The following is a 21,331-nucleotide window of genomic DNA, read 5'->3' on the forward strand; positions in this document are numbered from 1 at the left end:
TTTTATTTTTCATTACAAAAAAATTACTTTTTCTGATCATCGCCGAAAAACGGCAAATAAAGGAAACCGCCATTTTTGGCGGTTACGGCGGTAAAACGGCGGTTGGCGGCGCCAATTAATATTTTTATCTGTTTATTGTTGCTTAAGGATTTACCAAAAAAATGTATAGGTCTTTAGCTGTAATAGAAGCCACGATATTCATGATATATGTCTGTAGTAAAAGCCGGACAAAAATCGGTCATAAAGTCGGTCAGGGAGCGGTCAAGCGGTCAAGCGGTCATAACACCACTTTTCTCAAAAGGTCATTGATATCTAAGTATTCACCAAAAAAAAATTTAGGTTTCTACCTTATACACAAAAGTCATAATGTAGAAATTAAGATTTATTTAGAATTTTTTATAAATTTGGTGCCACCTAATCGACTTTGACCGGACGCCACGACCGACACAGACCAGATATCCTTATAAGATCAACTCTTGCCGACGTATTATTACCAAACTTAAAAAGTCATGAAGTCACAACTCTCTATCTTACCTACAAAAAATGACATTTAAAAAACTAGGGGGGGTGGTTCAATATGACCTCCCTCCCCCCGATCTGTAAGGGTTAAAGAGCCAATACAAAATCAATTGAAAACTTGGGACAGTTATCTAACCACTTTCTATCTATTGTTTACTTTAATGTTACTGCATAATTCCTAAGAATATTAATTTAGGGCGGTTTCCCTCAAAATGTCTAGTCGGGTACAGAAATTCCCTAATTTCAAAAAAAATAGATAAAGGAGGGAAGGGATAGTTTTTTCTAGGGTTGGGCCAGATATCCGGTGTGGCCGGATATCCGGCCGGATACCAGATATTGAAACTATCCGGCCAGATATCCGGCTCTATAATTTTTTATACTTTACACCAAAAATCTCTGCTTTTTAAAATCTTAAATGGCTATAATTTTCTTATTATTGAAGCTAGAAGAATATTTTTTCTAAATAAGTTTAACTTTATGTAAATTTATATAAGATTTCTGAAGAAATTTGTTTTTACTACTTTAATATCTGGTAATTTGGCCGGTTATCCGGCCGGATATCCGGTAATTTGGCCGGATAACCGGATATTTGCCGGATATCCGGCGTTGGCCGGATATCCGGCATTTGAAATCAGCCGGATATCCGGTATCCGGCCAAAAAAGTATCCGGCCCAACCCTTGTTTTTTCATAGTTTTTTTCAGGTTATTTTAGGTTATATTGGGTAATGGGTGTCCCCGCAGGGTTAGGATATAGCAGGTAGAGACTATTTTTGGTTACGGCCTCATATCTTTTTTAGATAAAACAACCAACTTATTAAACTTATAGAGCAGCTACGCCACTAAAAAAGTACATCATGCCAATTTACATCTACCGTGTATCATTGTAAATGTATAATGAAAATAAATGTTCTCTATAGAGGTACAATATTAAAACTAGGTAAAAATAAACTAAAAACACGTCTCTCTTGAAGTAAATCCAGATAGTGATGGTCTTTTGTTAGTTAGAACATGTTTTTGAGAATGTTGAGTTGAAAATCAAGAAAAAAATAAATAAAAACTACAAATATAATTACTTTTTAAAAGCTGTTAATTAATTAAGTATTTCAAAAAATGATTATAATGTTTTTTTTTCTGTTAAATGCTTAGATGAGTTAAAGTATTTTCAAACTCAATTTTATATAAAAAAAACCTAGTTTTAAAAAGATTCAAAGATCCTATTTTGTACGACTAAAATGTATCTAGATTTATCTAAAGACAGATCTAGAAATGAATTTATGGTTAAAAGTTTAATAAAATCAGGTTTGGTAAATGAGAAAAGTTTCGTTCGCTTGGAGGGAAGAAAAAAATATTTGTATATACAATGTAAATTTGAACTCTATAAAACGAAAAATCTTATTGGAAAATTTACCCTAAAAATAGGTTCTCAGGAAAAACACTGAAGTGACACTTTTTTAATTGCCTAACCCCTGCAGGGGCTTATATGTACATTCATATCCTAACCTCACCTACCCTGTATAGAGTATGAGATACTTATTTAGCTTAATGTTTTAGACACTCCTGCGTTTGTCCACTTCGACGTTTATTACTCATGCGTTTGTCCTGGAATCTTTTTTAGATGCTATGGAAATTCACAAAAAAAGCGTTAATTCCAATGTCTGTTTATTTACCTAACTGTAAAGTTTATTTATACCTGGTTTTTAAATTGTACCGCAAGATTCCTCAGAATATTGTTATTAAAAAATATATCCTAATCTTAATCTTAAATGTTAAATATATCTATTTTTATCTGTGTTAATCATTGTTTTTTTTTTAGATCTACTGCAGTTTATGGTAGAATATTGCTGGTAAGCAATTTTTTTTAAAATCTATGAATTTTAAAGGCTGCTAGCTGCCAAACGACTGAACGTACAGATCATGCCCTGTTTTAAGTGGCATAAGAAGGCCTACAAATAATCTGGAATAGCCATATGAATTTTAAAGGCTGCTAGCTGCCAAACGACTGAACGTACAGATCATGCCCTGTTTTAAGTGGCATAAGAAGGCCTACAAATAATCTGGAATAGCCATAAATCAATAATGCATAATTATCTCGCAGTGCAGAGAAATGCGCGAAAAAAGACCTATTTTACGCTTTTTTTCTTCAGTGCATAATTTGATCTTGGCTATTTCAGATTATTTGTTGGCCTTCTTATGCCGCTTAAAATGGTGTGCGGGTATGATCTGTACGTTCAGCCGTTTGGAAGCTAGCAGCCTTTAACTTCTTAGATTTTTTGATATATTGCTTACCAGCAATATTTTACCATGAACTGAAGTAGATCCTTTTTTTAAGCGAAGCTGTAACGGACAGCTCTCATCTACATATCTACATGTTAGAATTATCCTATCGATTTTAAACTTAGCATGGGGATTCCTTTATTAGTTAGGTACGATTTAGAAAGCGTAGCAGGTTTATAATCGAGTTACCGATACCCCCTCCTTAATCCCCACCCCCCACTTTTTTACTAGATGAACGAAGTAACTAATAAATGAGATCCACAATAGCAACCAAAATGATGCAATCATAAATTCTTTTTCCTAAGAAAGATAATGTGTAAATGTAATAATAATAATTACATAGAAACTGTAGAATGGTGTAGTTTATGACTAATTCATTTATAGAAATGTACAAAAACAAGGATGACAACATCCATAAAAGCGAAGCACTGAAACGGTAGGACAAACGAACATTAACACTTATATATTGTCAGAACTAAATAATCAGAATATAAATATATAAGAGTCGAAGCAAAATTCTAAGTAAATTTGTTAAAAAAAATGCTTTATACAGGATAATGTTTATAGACATACCTACATTTTTAGGACTTGATTATAGAGTTGCTTCGCTTATAACATTATACTTTGTTCTCCCAGGAATTAATATACCAAAAATCAGATAAATCGGATGATTTGATCACATAAAAATTTGTTGTTAAAAAAGTAAAAAAATCAACATGTTTAAAACGGACGTACGGACATTTTGGTAATGATTATAGAGTTGCTACGCTTTCTAAATCGTACCTAACTATTAAAGGAATCACCATGCAAAATTTGAAATCGATAGGACAATCCTAACATGCCTAAATTAACGAAAAAAGCTATCCGTTACGGACGTACGGACGGACGGACGTACGGACGGACCGACCCTAATTATAGAAAAGCTTCGCTTTTAAAAATGTTCTTAGGAATTTTCCAACAAGTTATATAAAGAGACATATAAATACTATAAAACATAGGGGCTTCGCCATAAAAACTTATAAAAACTAATACAGCATTGCTTCGAATTCGCTTATAAGCCATCGAAAAATCCTTAATTATTACCAGTTTTATTAGCCCGGATCTTTGTCCCCTTGAGGCTGGTTTTAATCTTTAGAATTTTTGTTTTAATATCCGTGGAAAGCTATCTATAATACGATGCGATGAATAACTATTCCTACGAAAGTATATGTAAATGTAATAATTATAAAGAAATTCAAATTCTAGAAAACTATTGAAGTTTATGACTAATTCATTTATAGAAATTTTAAAAATATTCCGACAAGTTGTTTTAAGAGACATACAATACTATACATTAGATCTTTTCATGAAAATAACCTTTCTCGAATTTCATTCTTCTGCTAACCTAAAAAGTTACTTAATTGGCCTAGAAATACATGTACAAAATTTCAGCTCTTTATGTCTACTGGCGACCTAGCGCCAGGCATGTAAAATATCAACAGATAACGGTAGCACGGCGGTTTTTAAAATATCTCAGTAATGTGCAGGTTTTAAGCTCTTCTGCATATTTCAATTTAAACACATAAGGCCAAAGATATTATATCCAAAAAATCTTTTGTCAAAGTCTACTCTACACCTAGCGCCAGTCAGTTTTCTAAAATTATGCATTTTATACCTGTGTAGACTTTGACAAAAGATTTTTAGGATATCATATCTTAGGCCTTATGTGTTTAAGTTGAAATATGCAGAACACCTAAATTCACTTTCCTAGCCATTCTCTAAGCATTTTAAATTTTTTTATGAAATAACAGGATTTCAAAACTGCCTTTTGAAAAGGCCTAAAAAATATCGTTTTTTGTTCCTTTTTTCACTGTTTATAGTTACAACTTATTAAGATATTATTCTCAGTTAAAAAAAATTGGCGCATCCAGCACCAAAACCGGCAAAAACAGGCAGTTAAACTTCTGTACCCCTACTTAACCCCCTAACAGACCCCCCCTCTATCTCGGCTCCTGTTAAAGATAGAGACGTAAAACTTTTTTCTGGTGGTTTATGTGTATTTTTAGAGAAAATTACTTTTTCTAGTCATAGCAGTCAGACCGCTTCTTATTCGCTTTTTAGCGGCCAGCCGCTAAATATTAAAACTGCTGTAAAGCAGCCAATTTTAAAGCTAAGAAAGCCAAATTTTATGACAAACTATTATTTTTTATAACAAAAAAATACCTTTTCTGACCATCGCCTAGAAACGACAAATAACGGAAATGGCCAATTTTGGTGGTAAAATGGCAGTTGGCGGTGCTAAATAATATTTTTATCTGTTTATAGTTACAACTTACTAAAATATTATTCTCAGTTTTAAAAAAATTGGCGCTTCCAGCACCAAAACCAGCAAAAACAGGCAGTTAAAATTCTGTACCCCTACTTAACAGACCTTTCCTCTATCTTGGCTCCTGTTACAGATAGAGACGTACAATTTGTCTACATAGGGTTAAAAACAAAATCAAAATATACAAATCTAATTATTAAAAACATCAAGATGATCTCTTCCATCCTATTACATATTATCTTTCTTATTTTCTTTTTCAAATGCAAGATGTATTTTCAAAATTTAACTGTTGATAGAAAGATTCTGGATCATGGAAAAAAAACGAAGTTGCCGGTGATTCTTATGTGCTAGTATGCATAAAATGACTTTAGAAATGTCTTCTGATTTTAGTTGAAAGGTGGATACAATAAGTGAAGGACCTATTTTTATAGTATCTAACAAAAAAAAGTTTATAATCAGTGATAGTGAGAAAAATTGTGGAGGATATTTTGTACTCTGTTTGTCCTGAAGGATCTCACTAACTGCTGAACTGATATGGTTCCCCACAACAGGGTAGCTTCTCTTAGGTTTAAAACTAATTTGGGGGAGGGTAACACCACCTTCCCAAGAACTTGAAAATCTAGGAATCAATCTGATTTGACAAACAAAAAGTCTAGACCTTGAATTTTTTTTGTAAATCCTTGAGCAATAATGAACTTCCATGAATAGTAAGGTCATGACTGTTTGGCCACTCCTTGACTGATTTTTAACTGATTTTTTATTTCCTACCTGTAGTTTTGCCGTTTTTCAGCTGCCAGTTGCAGAATTTTAAAACAGCTCTAGACCAGCCAATCATAAACAGATAAAACTAGCGCCATCAACCGTTTTACCGCCAAAATTGGCGGTTTCCATTATTTGTCGTTTTTTGGCGATGGTCAGAAAAAATATTTTTTTTGTTATTAAAAATAATAGCTCGTCATAAAATTTGGTTTTCTTAGCTTTAAAATTTGCCGCTCTACAGCTTTTTTAATATTTAGCGGCTGGCTGCTAAAAGCGGATAAGGAGCAGTCTGACCAGCTATGACTAGAAAAAGTAATTTTCTCTAAAAATACACATGAACCAACAGAAAAAAGTTTTACATCTCTATCTGTAACAGGAGCCGAGATAGAGGGAGGTCTGTTAGGGGGTTAAGTAAGGGTACAGAAGTTTAACTGCCTGTTTTTGCCAGTTTCGGTGCTGGAAGCGCCAATTTCTTTTTTAACTGAGAATAATATCTTAAAAAGTTGTAACTATAAACAGATAAAAATATTATTTAGCGCCGCCAACCGCCGTTTTAACGCAAATTTTGGCAGTTTCCATTATTTGTCATTTTTTGGCGATGGTCAGAAAAGGTATTTTTTTGTTATAAAAAATAATAGTTCGTCATAAAATTTGGTTTCTTAGCTTTAAAATAGGCCGCTCTACAGCTGTTTAAATATTTAGCGGCTGGCCGCTAAAAAGCAGATAAGGAGCGGTCTGACTGCTATGACTAGAAAAAGTAATTTTCTCTAAAAATACGCAGGAACCACCAGAAATAAGTTTTACGTCTCTATCTGTAACAGGAGCCGAGATAGAGGGGGGGTCTGTTAGGGGGTTAAGTAGGGGTACAGAAGTTTAACTGCCTGTTTTGGTGCTGGAAGCGCCAATTTTTTTTTTAACTGAGAATAATATCTTAATAAGTTGTAACTATAAACAGATAAAAATATTATTTAGCGCTGCCAACCGCCATTTTACCGCCAAAATTTTATATTTACTATTTGCAATTGGTTGTTCGCTGCTTTTGGTTCAAATTGGTTTTATAAAAATACTATCAAATTTTTTGTACAATAGAGCTCTGTATATAATTTGATGAATAAAAATATATTTTCTCGTAATCATTCGAATCCGGTGGATAGGAACCGGTTCTCATCCATACGAAAAAACTATGTCTAGCATCGTATTATATCCAGTTTTCTACGAATATAGAAATGTACAATCATAAGATTAAAACCAGTTTTTTTAGCCGGTGCCTCCGGCACCTCAAGGCTAAAAAAACTAGTTTTAATCTTATAATTGTAATTGGTTGAAATGTTTGGACACTCAACTTAATGAACCTACAAGTCAAAACTTAATAAGAAAATGTTAATCCAACGAATTTAGAAACATTATTGTAAAACTTTGGGGGCTAGTGTAATAAACTGCCCAAAGTCCACTCCCTCTCTTAATAAAACCACATATTACGAAAACTGATTAGTTTCAATTAGTTTCAAGGTCCTACCTCACATAGAATTGTTATAGGCATACGGACGAACGAACAAATGAGTTGATATTTATTAGATCAAGAAAAAATCTTATTGGACCATTACTGTCGGACAGACGAGCAGACATTTGGAGGCTTCGATTCTAAGAAAAACATTGTTCGACGTAATTCTTGATTGATATTGTAGTTATTGTGAATTTTCAATGGAATTATGAATGGTAAAACAAGGTCAACTATTTTCATAAGTAGCGCAGCAAGAACAAGCTAATAAAATAGAACGCTCATAGAAAATGAAAAAATGATGAAATTATATCACTTATGTTAGCCCCGATGTTGATTTTTATGATTTTTATTTTAATATTTGTGGATAATTGTCTGTAAAACGATGATATACATGATTTTTCAGTTTGGCTGAGAACCTTATCTAATCTAGCGAATATTAATCGGTTTCGAAGCCATGATGTGTTTTTAATGGTAATTGCTTGTAGTTGTGTTTTTATTTTGTTTATCAAATAACTTTGTCGATTCTGTTAGAAAAATACGATAAAAAGCTGTGCACTTGTACTGTGTAGTGAAACAGACAGACATTAACTCGCGACTGTGGCTCAACCTGTAGCGCATAAGGTCGTCGTCGGCGAGGGGATGAGTTCGAATCTCGGCTCAACACCGCGTCCTACGTTAAAAAGTTTCCGACTGCAGCTATGCGCGACATTAAAATACAGAGTCAGGAGAGTGCCTTGGCCCAAAACAGTCGCAGCTTATAACAGTGCACAATTAGAACCTCTAGACAAAAGTCGTGCAATCAAAGAGTTGTTTGTCTTTTGGATGTTAATTAACCAACCTAATACCCCGGGTGTTTGGACAGAAAAAAATATTTTTGGCTTCCCTTGGTTATTTATGGTTGTAGGACCTGACGTTAGAGTGTTATGGACACCAGCCTAACCAGCCATACATTGAGACAAACATTGGTTAATCATTTTAGAAAACAATTTGCGTGCTCATAAAGGAAGTTTTATCTTTGATATAAAGTTTTCTTTTAATTATATAAATATATTTGCTAATAGTTGCGCTGGTTCTGTTTAATTCAATCTGTAAGTCACAGGAAACAAGAACAATTGGCGATAATTTAATATTTATACAAACCCAATGGTGATAAACAAAAATAAACTTGCTGTATATCATTGGTTAAAAGGTTTGAACACTAATAATTTGGAACTAACCTATCAAAATTAAGTACCAAAGCCAAAGAATATGATAATGTGCTTATAAAACCTTGGGTACTACAGCTTAATGTCCTTATGTTAATTTGTTATTGGTTGTTTTTTTAATAGGTTGAGTGTCCAAACGTTTAAACCACTAATGTAATCTGCAGAAGAGGAATTTTTTTTGTATTTTCATTGGGAATGTACATAAATTTATCGATGATTTTCTGATATGCTTGATACTGCTGCGCTTCCTATAAACATATTTTTTCTGGTTTTAAGTACTGTGACTAACAGGTATATAACATATCAGGAAGGGAGGGGACATTGGGCTGTTCATTACACTAGTCCCCAAAGTTTTGTAAAAACGTTTTCTTATTCTTATTTTATACTTATATTGAATTTAGTTAGTTCTTGTCATTAAGTTCTGTGTCCAAACGTTACAACCACTGATTGTAATCTACAGAAGGGTAATTTAGTGTATCATCACTGGGGAGGAAAGTATGTCAATTTATCGGATATTATCTTATCCGTTTAGATCCCTGGTAACAAATAATTAATACTTTGAGGGGATTTTGGACTGTAAATTATACTGGTTCCTAAATTTTTTATTTCAACTTCTCTTATTTGTTAGGTTAAAATTTTTTAGGTGACCTTACGTTTTAACCATTTGGTTTTGTAAATTTTTTGCAAATTTTTTTTTTTTTTCTTTTTTTTTTCGGGGGGAGGGGGGCTCCTGTAGTCTAAATATTGGTTGAGTGAATGCACCAATTTATGCCGTGGGTGATAAAATGACTCATTAATGTATTTTTTGTTTTACCACGCAATAAGTTCTAATTCTGCCATTACGTCAGCAGAGGATTACTTTTTTCACTCTTAACTTTTTTTAAAATATTTCTCTTTTTTGAAGCAGCTTAAAGTGCCTTATAAAAATGACGTCATACAATACAAATGACCAATGTTAGGCCAGTATACATTGTAATTGATCAATGGTAAAATGTATACTGGCCTTTCATTGGTCATCTATATTGTTTGACGTAATTTTTCATTAGGCACTCTAAGGTTTTTCCTATTTTTTTTAACCTTCCTCCCAAAAGTTAGATAATGGACAATAAACAAAATAACCCCTTCTGTAGAATAAGATTACTTGTTCAAAGCTTTGACACTGCTAGTTTGCACCATCCAATCAAGATTGGACAAAAATCATCTAATTTTAAAGTCAACGTATAAAAAATCATATTTTTAAAAGTTTGGGTACTAGTATAATATCCTTCCCGCCCTGTTCTTCCCGTATTACTCAAAAAATCTATTTATCTAAAATTGCTCTATTTCTCTTTTTGCAATCTATCTATCTGTCTGTGTGTGTGTGTGTGTGTGTGTGTAAGTGTGTGTGTTTATCTGTGTGTGTTTGTGTGTTAGTTTATGTGTGTATGTGTAATAGTTCCGACACAATTTTTGTCTACCTCCGACGACGGAAGAAAAAAAACCCTCCGTAGAGAAAATGTGAGAGGATAAAAGAGGTTGATGTACCTCGGAACTAAACAGTCAAGACAGGCGATGCGGCCGTGGAACACAGGGTAAATAGTAGCGCAGCTACGCTATAATAGCTGGGTTATGTCTGTACGTCCGTCTGTCCGTTCATCATTAACAAACTCGACTTTTAACCATATAGAAATTTTGGAACATTGAGAGAAAACGAGGTAGCGGGGTTCGTCGTAATTTCACAGTAACCTTTCTTCTATTTTTAGTCCCAGCGGGGGGCTCTAACTCTGCGCGGCAATCATTAACTTGCACCTAACCTAAAATAACCTTTCAAAAGCTACTGGATAAATAGGACGAAACCCGCCACTTCGTTTTCTGTTCCTGATCCGAAATTTCATATATGAATTACTAATAATCAACAAAAATTAAATGTTAAGTGATTATTTAACTATACAAGTCAGAAATTATTGGATTAAAATTTGAAAAGTATTGAATTTAGGTTTTATCCTCATTTTTATTAAAACGTTTCTTTTTGGTTTATTTTTAGTGTAACATAAATACAAACGCTTTGACTTTAGTGTGATGTTTGATTTACTTCAATGATGTGTCAATTTATAAACTAAATTATTTTTATCTTTGAATTTTTCTTTACAATTAACTATCTTTATTGACTTCTCTTTATATGTATCTATCTATCTATCTTTCTTTATATCTTTCAATCTATCTTTCTATCTATTTTTCTATCTGTCTTTCTATCTATTTTTCTATCTATCTTTATAACTATCCTTCAATCTATCTTTCTATCTATCTTCCTATCTATATTATTATCTATCTTTCAATCTATATTTCTATCTATCTATTTCTATCTATCCATATATCTATCTATCTCTCTATCTAGATTACTGGCACAGGTATTTCTGTTTGGAACATGTACATCTCAATCTATCTATATCTTTATCTATATTATTGGCACTGATATTTCTGTTTGGAACATGTACCTCTCAATCTATCTATCTCTCTATCTAGATTATTGGCACTGGTATTTCTGTTTGGAACATGTACCTCTCAATCATATCTATCTCTTTATATAGATTACTGGCACTGGTATTTCTGTTTGGAACATGTAACTCATATCTATCTATCTCTCTATCTAGATTACTGGCACTGGTATTTCTGTTTGGAACATGTACCTCTCAATCATATCTATCTATCTCTCTATCTAGATTACTGGCACTGGTATTTCTGTTTGGAACATGTACCTCTCAATCATATCTATCTATCTCTCTATCTATCTCTCTATCTAGATTACTGGCACTGGTATTTCTGTTTGGAACATGTACCTCTCAATCATATCTATCTATCTCTCTATCTAGATTACTGGCACTGGTATTTCTGTTTGGAACATGTACCTCTCAATCATATCTATCTATCTCTCTATCTAGATTACTGGCACTGGTATTTCTGTTTGGAACATGTACCTCTCAATCATATCTATTTATCTCTCTATCTATCTCTCTATCTAGATTACTGGCACTGGTATTTCTGTTTGGAACATGTACCTCTCAATCATATCTATCTATCTCTCTATCTAGATTACTGGCACTGGTATTTCTGTTTGGAACACATAGAATAAGGAGGAATAGAAATGAAAACCTCAAATATTTTAGGGAATATTGAAGAAAAGTTGCGCTTGCGCAATAAAAACATAATATGAAACTTGAATGGTACACATGTCAAGTTGGGACAAAACTGAAATAATATCTTTTTAATGAAAATATATCGAAAAGTATTAGATTTTTCCTCTAACTTTATGTCTCTACTGCATAGAAATTAAATTTATGTTTATCTAATATTGTTTACATTTCACCACTGTCAATGTACTTTATGACGCAACTTGCGTAATCACTCGATTACCAAATGTAAACGTAACTTGCGTATAACTCAACAATTAATAAAATAATTTATGATAATAATTGAAATTAAAATACTTAAAAATATATAATTGGATATAAACATCTTTTACTCTCAGACCTTGAAAGAATTAAAAATCAGCTGCTAAGGATTTTTTGTAAACAAATTCATGCGCAACCCTAATACAAATGCCGTGATCATTATTTCTTAACCAAATATTTTTAAAGTCATTTTTTTTACTAAATTCATGTTGAAATGAATTTTTGTTTAAAGTTTTGCTCATACTATAAGGTTTTAATTCATTGTGAATAGGACAAATATGGCTGGACGATTGGCTGTATGGCTTTTAGTATACTATTAAAAAAGGCATTTATTTTTCATATCATTTCTCGATAATATTTGAAATCATGTGATTTTACTACAAGCCTTGTAGCCATTTAGGGCTTTCAAAAGTTCCAATTTTATTTCAGGCTAGCCAGGCAGAATCTTCTACCTGGATTCTATTCTATACTTTATCTTCTTTGTTGGAACATGTACCTCTCAATCATATCTATCTATCTCTCTATCTAGATTACTGGCACTGGTATTTCTGTTTGGAACATGTACCGCTCAATCATATTCTACAAATTCAAATTCAAACAAAAACAAGGAAAGAAAATAATTATTTTATGGGAGGGAGGGGTTCATTGGGCTGTTTATTACACAAGGGGGCCAAAGTTTGATAATAACATTTTTATTCGTTGGATTACCAACTTTTGTTACTTTTAACAAATTTTGATTGTTTTATTCATTAAAATGAGTGTTTAAACGTTTCAACACCTAATTATAATCTTCAGAGGGGTGGTTTTTCGTATCATCATTGGGATGTAAATCAATTTATCGGTTATCGTCTTATCCCTTTAAATCCCTAGAATATCGGGTTGCAAATTATATTGGAACACGTTTTCTCATTTGTTGGCTTTGGGTACTTTATAAAATTATGATTAGTTTAGACAAATTAGCTGAGTGTAAAAACATTTTTATCAATGATCTAAGTTTACAGAAGGGGTGATTTTGTTTATCATAACTTGGGGTTTACACCTATTAATAATTATGATTCATGACTTTATAAAATAATTATTTTCTAATAATAGGAGTATGGCAAAATATTAGCTAATGTTCTAGCAACTGATGAGTAAGTTTTTTCTTACACAATATAAGCTACTCTATAATTCACTATATATGTCTTTCCGTACGGTTTACGCTACAGGGAAAATGGGAATTACTCCACTGCACTGCCATAAGAAGCTAGACATCTGTTTCTTAACCACATTTACATCATAGTGGAGCATATTTTAGCATATAACATCCAAAACAGTCAGATTGCTGCTAGCTGCCAGACGGCTTAACGTACAGAGCATGCCCGCACACTCTTTTAAGCAGCATAAGAAGGCCTACAAATAATCTGGAATAGCCATAAATCAATAATGCATAATTATCTTGCAGTGTGCAGAGAACTGCACGAAAAAGGCCTATTTTACGCGTTTTTTCTTCAGTGAAGATTTCCCTCTGCATCATTGGATCTTGGCTATTACAGATTATTTGTAGGCCTTCTTATACCGCTTAAAATGGTGTGCGGTTATGATCTGTACGTTCAGCCGTTTGGCAGCTACCAGCCTTTAAAATTCATAGATTTTGGGCAATATTCGTTACCAGCAATATTTTACCGTAAACTGCAGTAGATCCATTTTTTACCTCCTTTTGCTTACTTTTATGGATATTGTGATCCTTATTTTAATTCAGGAGGAGAGGGGACAATCGGCTGTTCATTACACTAGTCCCCAAAGTTTTATAAAAATATTTTCTTATTCGTTAGCTCCACAACTTTGGGAACTTTTTATTGGTGGTTTCAATAAGTTCAATGTCAGAACGTGTCATCCAATAATTATCTTTTAAGAATTTACATCAATTTATCAGCCATTGTCTTATCCCTTTAGATCCCTAGCTTTAACTATACTTATATATATATTATATATATATTATTTATATATATATACTTTATATATATATTACTTTATATAGTACTATATTACTTTTTTATTTTAGTGCTAAATATCGTCCTTTTGGATTCTGGTTCAGAGGGAGAGAGGACGAGGAGAGAAAGGTGAGAGATAAATAGATAGATAGAAAGATAGACAAAAAGAAATATAGACAGAAAGATAGATAGAGAGATAGAGAGAAAGATAGATAGAAAGGTAGATAGAAAGATAGATAAAAAGATAGATGGAAAAATAGCTAGAAACATAGCTAGGAATATAGCTAGATAGATAGATAGATAGGTAGATAGTTCTAAAGGTGAGATAGATAGATAGAAAGATAGGGGGTAAGATAGTTGAATAGAAGTTTTTATTGATGTAATATATAACATAGATTAAGAAAAAGATATGTGTTCAACAATTGTTAGAAGGACGTCATTTATAATACAAAGTAGAACGATGTCTGTCCGTCTGTCTGTCCGTCTGAAGCTTAAGATATCAGTAACCGCTGAACCGATTGGGCTCTACTTTTAAGGGATTATTCCTACTGGTCCTGTGATGGTTTTAAGCTCTTTTCTTGGGGGGGTGGCACAATCCCCCCCATTTTTTTATTGCAGAAGATTTCCTAGGTCCTTTTACGAATTTCACCTTAATTTTTTTTGGATCACCTCTTCGGACAAAGCCCATAGAGGCAAGGGGCGAAGCCGCTAGTTTACATATAAACTAGTGGGCATCGGCTACGCCTTTAGAGCAATAGAGGTTTGGGGGGAGGGGGCGCGACAACTTACTTTAAACTTTAGTTTTAAACAGAAAAAGACAAAACAAATTGGGGGGAGAGTCATTTTTTCCTTGTTCGATTTCACTCTTGAGGGTGGGGGTTACCCAATAATAGGTAAAAACCTTCCCAGGTTAAATGAAAACCATATCGGTTCAGTGCTTAGCAAGATCATTCGGTACAGATAGATAAACGGACAACCTGTTACTTTACTATATAGAATTATGTTTATTTTTATGGTAGATAGATTGATAGATACATTAATTTATTAATAGATGGATTATTATCTTAATATTTGTGGGAAAATTGTCTGTAATACGATGCTATGCATGATTTATCAGTATTGCTTAGAACCGGTTCTAATCCAGCGGATATAAATTGGTTTCGAATGAGCCTTATACTTTTAGTTTATTATACAAAGGGCTAAAAAAATCTAGAAATGGTATTTAAAATATTCACATAATTCAATTTAAGTTTTTTTGGGGGGGGTTTAATATTGCTGAATATTCATTATTAGGTTTAATTTTTTTGAAAATCATGTGTTATATAAGAAATAATAATTTAATTATGAATAGAAAAAAAACAAATTCCAGCTAAAATTTTAGTAAAAGCTGTCACGTTTACTTTATCTAAAATTTTGTAGCATAGCCATTATATAACTAACTTCTGTCCATACATGAACGCCAGTCCATATATGGCAAGGAGGAGTGGGCATTGGGTTGTTTATTACACTAGTTCTCAAAGTTTTATGATATTATTTCTTATTTGTTAGATTTACAACTTTGGGAACTTTTGTCGAATTATAATTGGTTGGTTTGGTTCATTAAGTTGATTGTACAAATGTTTTAACCAAAAATTTCAATCTACTGATGGGGTAATCGTGTTAAACATCATTGGGGATGTATATTAATTTATCATCCAATGGTCTACCCCTTAAAACAGTTTCATTTCACCATTTTGTTACACTTAATCTTTTATTTCACTATTTTTTCTCTTACAAACTACTTGATATTACTGTAAGATTATGCACTTTATTGTTCTTGTTAATCAATAATAGAAAAAAAAAACTTTTTAGAAAATAATTAAATTTCTGTTTAGAGGGCGTTTGTTGATGACGTAAGCACCGGGTTAGTGGGAAGAAGAATACGTAGCAGTAACAACAATGGAGAAAATTCACCAATCAACAAGGGGAATAATATTGGCCAACAGTTGGCGTACCTGAAACAGCTGACCAATCAGTACAACTATATAAAGCAGCAACAGAATTCAAACGCTCTCAGCTCTGGATGGAATGCGCAGCAACAATCGCACGTGCATCATCCGCAACAAGGTTTATCCGCCAAGAACAGCTATACTTGGATCAATAGTAATGATGCAGGCCATGAAGATAGAAAAGGTCATGATGGAGTGGAGTATGAATTGGTTGAAAATGGATTCCCGTACCAGGAAAACCCGGCTAGGTCAGGGTACCAGCCCGGTCTTATCAACAACGAAATTCTGGATAACGAGAGGACAAGGACAGTGTTCTCAGTTCCAGAGTTGTATATTAATCAGTACAATAGAGGACAGCTGGCTCCAAATGATTTAATAAGAAGGTAACTAGGAGTTTATTAGTTTTGTAAATATGAGTCATCATTAATATAAGTATAGTTATAGCATTGAGTTATAGACATCTTACCGCTTTTAATAAAATGATTAATTAATTATAATTTTTATTCCAGTTTTGTTTTCCCCGAGGGGTCAAAGGTCTGTGCATACAAAATTAGTATTACTTTTATGTTTTATTTATTATTCATGGAAAAATGTCCATAATATGACACAATACATGAACTTTTACTATGGCTTAGAACCAGTTCTAATCCAGATAATATCAATCCGTTTTGAAGCCATATTGGCGATTGGTTCACCATTTTATGGAAGCTTTACTTTGTTTTTTGGATGGTTTTAGGCTGTTTTACTTTTGGATTTATGTCTTTGAATGGTTTAAGGCTATTTTTCTAGCTCTTTTTTCACCATGTATTATTCTTTAGGTACTATGAGGAGCATCTGAAATCAGGCCACCCGTTCTAAAGAAACAAGAAGCCAATTTAATAGATTACCATTACAATTAATGTGCAATAGTAATTAAAATGAATGTACAACAATCCTTAAAATAGAAATATCTGTTTCTGCTGTGATTATTATTTTTCTACCATGCATGTTAAAGATGTGATATTGTCTTGAAAGCTAACTAAACATACCCTGTGTGTATCATCCATATTGTAAGTAAATTTGCTGTTTGTGCAAAATTTTAAGTATGGCTTCCAAACTGATTAATATCCGGTGGATTACAACCGGTTCTCAGTCATACTGAAAAATCGTGTATAGCATTGTATTACAGACAATCTTCAACGAATAAAATTGATACCAGTTTGGTTAGTCCAGGCCTTGGGCCTCTCAGGGCTACCAAAATGGTTTTAATATTATAATTTTTCATTGTACTATCAGCGGAAAGCTGTCTATAATACGATGCGATAAATACTTATTATTGTTTTGTGAAATATTCCACGTATTCAATTCTTGGAAGATTTTATATATAAGGACTTGAAAGCTTTGAGAGGCTGGCAGAGAGGCTGATACACTAATTCTGTATTGTTATTTGGATCATTAGAAAATATAATTTGATTGTAGCCATTCACAATATAACATAATATGTATTAATTCAACGGTTAATTGTGGAAGAAGGTATTCAGGTCCATTTTTATTTACTAGCGAAGCAACCCTAGCATCTAGGGCTCTCATCAAAAGACTTAAATTTAAAGATAAGATAGCATAAAACCATCTTTATGAGAATAACAAACAATAACAATATGGTTTTTTATGCATATTGGATATGATTGTCAGCCCTAAGCCCTATAATTGCGGTGTAAAGCCCATCAGACAACCAACCCTTTGATTTCACGACCTTTGTTTGAGAATTCCTAACTGTTCATGGTATTGAGTTGCGTTTTTTTGGGTCAAGGCATTCCCCCTGCTCTAACTATTTATGTCGCGCACCTGACATAACAGCAGTAGGAACCATTTTTAACGTGTTTAGTTGTGACTCGGTGTCGGACCGAGATTCGAACATATCACCTTCCCCCTACTCTAACTATTTATGTCGCGCACCTGACATAGCAGCAGTAGGAACCATTTTTAACGTCTTTAGTTGTGACGCGGTGTCGGACCGAGATTCGAACCTATCACCTTCTCCCTACTCTAACTATTTATGTCGGGCACCTGACATAGCAGCAGTAGGAACCATTTTTAACGTCTTTAGTTGTGACGCGGAGTCGGACCGAGATTCGAACCTATCACCTTCCCCCTACTCTAACTATTTATGTCAAGCATCTCACATAGCAGCAGTAGGAACCATTTTAAGCGTCTGTAGTTGTGACTCGGTGTCGGACCGAGATTCGAACATATCACCTTCTCGACTACAAGCGGATGCGCTGCGTGTTGAGTCACTATGACATTATAAATCTACAATAAGACAATTTAGCCAAATGGATTTTAATGGGAAAAAATAGAACTGTAATCTAAATTTCAAACAAGTTTTTGTTAGTAAAAGTTTACTCGTAAAGACTCTCTAGAAATATCAGGAATTCTAATGGATAATAAAATCGACAAAAAAGATTATGTACACCACATATCATGATAAACAAAATTGCCCCTGATGTTGAATAGGTTCATTGGTGGATAAGTTTGAACACTTTTAGTATAGGAACCTTGTAGGAATCAAGATTTAATCACAATATACGTTGTTTTTAAGCCAACCAATGACAGAGTAACTTAGATAGGCGGTCCTAGGACAAACGCAGGAGCCCCAAACGTTGGGGACAAACGCAGGAGTGGAAGCTTAACCTAACCTAACCTATTTTACAACATCTTATAGTTTTTTTAAATGCCTAACCCCTGCGGGGGGCTTATTTGTACATTTATATCTTAACCTAACCTAATCTATATATAGAAATACATGATATAATTAATATTTTAACACTCCTGCATTTGTCCACTCCGACGTTTGGGACTCCTGCGTTTGTCCTGGAACCAGATAGGCAATTTGTGTGTATTCTAGGACACAATGCTGGGTATCTTTCACCTAATTTAAAGTCTAATAACCCCTTTCTTCCTGGAAATAATGAATGTGAATTGCTGCAAGTGTTCTGTGTCTTTTCACTGTAAATTATGGCATCAAAAAGAACATGCTTATTTTATCCTACGGGAAAAAAAAGTTTGGAAGCACCAACAATTTCAGCCGTATCTCTTGAACACTGAATAGGAACCGTGAAAAACCCATTATCCTCTGGCGTTATGGACAGACATACAGACAAAGTGGATAATAGAGAAGCTTCACTTCTATAAAATAGGTTAATTGTTTTTTTTCAGAAAATCAAATATAAATTCTTTTGAAAATCTATCAAAGATGAGATGGATAATCTGAATAATCTACATACCTTTTTTCACTAAAAGAGTGTAGTTCACGATAGGCAAAATTTCAATCATCACTAATGCAAAAAAACAACACTTTAATCGCATGACCTTTGTCTGGAACTCCAATCTGTGCATGGTAATGAGTTGTGCCAGTTCTGTTATCCCCTATCCATCATTGTCCTATCCATTCATTTCTGGGCATAGAACATTATATTTTCAACCAGGGAGGAAGGGACATTAATAAACTAGTCTCTAAAGTTTTCTCATTCGTTGGCTTAACATCTTTGGGGACTGAATTTTGTTTGTTTAGTTCATTAAGTTAAGTATCCAAACGTTTCAACTAATAATTGTAATCTACAGAAGGAGTATTTTTGTGTGTTATCATTGGGGATGCATTTCAATTTATCGGCCATTGTCTTATCCCTTTAAATCCCTGATTTATAACTGTTTTCAAAGAGAAAACAATTGAGATATATTTTACAATGAAAGAAAAAATTTTGATTTGAAATAAACCAAATCAATTATTTATTTCTACTAAACTACAGGGTCAACTAAAAACATAAGACTGAAATGAATTCTATCCTTATAGAAAATTAACATGTTGTTTGTCTGTTTGTATGTACCAAATTCTTTCGCTAACCGCTGAACAATATGATTCTCCTTAGATTGTGAATTAGAATGTAAATTCTTATAGATCGTGGGAAGGTTTATAACTAAGGGTACCTTCACTCTCCTTTGGAGAAAAACCTTCTCCAATTTTTATTTTATTTTTGAAAGTATAATTAAAAGTGATGGGGAGGGAGGGGGGTTGACTCCTAAACATAGCGGTAGTAAATTAAATAGTAATACTACTTAAATGTCCTTGTCCTCTAAATCCAAGTATTATGGATTTTCAGAGCTCCCACTCACTCCAGAATAAGGTGAAAAATCATGTATAACATCGTATTACAGTCAATTTTCCACAAATTTTAAAATAAAAATCATAAAATTAATACCAGTTTTTTTTTTAATCCGGGCCTTTTGGCCCCTCGGTTTTAGCAAAACTGGTTTTAATCTTATATTTTTCATCTTAATATTCATGGAAAACTGTCTATAATACGATTCACTAAATAACTATTACGAATTTTTGCACTTAATGGACACCCTGTAGATAGATACGGATATTAAAATGACGCAAAACCCTATTGTTAATCTAATTGTAATGTTTTTAAAGTAAATTTTTATTAGTTTTATTCAAGTAAATTTTTATTAGTTTTATTCCATGTGTTTCAATGACAAAGGAAACGTATTTATTTCATATACGTAAGCAAATATTAGGGTGGGAGGGTACATAAGACTGTAAATTTCTAAATTTTACAGCCAATAATTTTGATCTACAGAAGGTGTAATATCTTTATTATCAGTGTTATTAATGTAAATTAATTAGGATTCCTGTATAAATTAGGTAAATGAGTGGTTTGATATTAGGGATAAGACAACTGACAATAAATAATTCTAATTTTTACGCCTTTAATTTGAAACAAAACAAGGATGACAACATCCATAAGTAGCGAAGCACTGACAAACGGACAAAGTGAGTTATAGAGCAGATTATTTGTTATCAGAACTAAGAAAAGAAAGAGAGAGAATATGCAAAAACTTGAAATCACTTGTCTTTCAAAGTTGTAAAAAAGCAGATTTAAAGCAGTCAGACTGGCATAGAAATTTTTAAAATTATGTTACATAATGAAGAGAATATTGGCAAGAAGATTCAACTGTGCATCTTTCGTAGGAGCCAAGAAAATTTGTTGTAAAAAGTAAAAGCGGCTATAATGCTGCTAAAAAGCAGTCCGACCGCTACAGAGGTTTTATACTTAATTATGCTTGATATTGATGGAAATGTTGACAAGAATTTTCAGCTTTCTATCTTTTATAGGAGCCGAGAAAATCACGTTTCCCCTAAAACATTTCAAACAGACGGACATACGAACATTTTAAATCATAGAGTAGCTTCACTACTAAAAAGAGCAAAAAATATCTATTCAATTCAAGATTCAATAAAAGTCCCCATTATTTTTAAAACAACATATATGAGAAAGTATTTATGAAACTTTGAGAACAAGTAAAATTAGCAGTCAAATATTCTTTCTTGTCAAGTAT

General features: G+C 33.1%; 1 protein-coding gene across 1 annotated transcript; it reads left to right on the forward strand.

Moving 5' to 3' along the window:
• Window positions 1-10,037: 10,037 nt before the first annotated feature.
• On the forward strand, window positions 10,038-17,425 carry LOC145334042 (uncharacterized). The gene is made up of 6 exons (XM_080179320.1): window positions 10,038-10,134; window positions 12,521-12,597; window positions 13,082-13,124; window positions 14,036-14,093; window positions 15,839-16,335; window positions 16,771-17,425. Exons 1-6 carry the CDS (start codon window positions 10,082-10,084, stop codon window positions 16,808-16,810), a joined length of 768 nt encoding a protein of 255 aa, XP_080035446.1. The 5' UTR covers window positions 10,038-10,081; the 3' UTR covers window positions 16,811-17,425.
• The last annotated feature ends 3,906 nt before the right edge of the window (window positions 17,426-21,331 follow it).

Source organism: Acartia tonsa, chromosome 12 (assembly GCF_053477335.1).
Source record: "Acartia tonsa isolate MP-2025a chromosome 12, ASM5347733v1, whole genome shotgun sequence".
Classification (NCBI taxonomy): domain Eukaryota; kingdom Metazoa; phylum Arthropoda; class Copepoda; order Calanoida; family Acartiidae; genus Acartia; species Acartia tonsa.

Excerpts from the sequence above, each read along its gene's own strand:
- LOC145334042 (XM_080179320.1), top strand. The coding sequence starts at position 10,082 with ATGTACCTCGGAACTAAACAGTCAAGACAGGCGATGCGGCCGTGGAAC. Across the intron at positions 13,125-14,035 it reads AATGTTCTAGCAACTGATGA|TGCTAAATATCGTCCTTTTG; the intron begins GTAAGTTTTTTC and ends TTTTTATTTTAG. Across the intron at positions 14,094-15,838 it reads GAGAGGACGAGGAGAGAAAG|AGGGCGTTTGTTGATGACGT; the intron begins GTGAGAGATAAA and ends ATTTCTGTTTAG.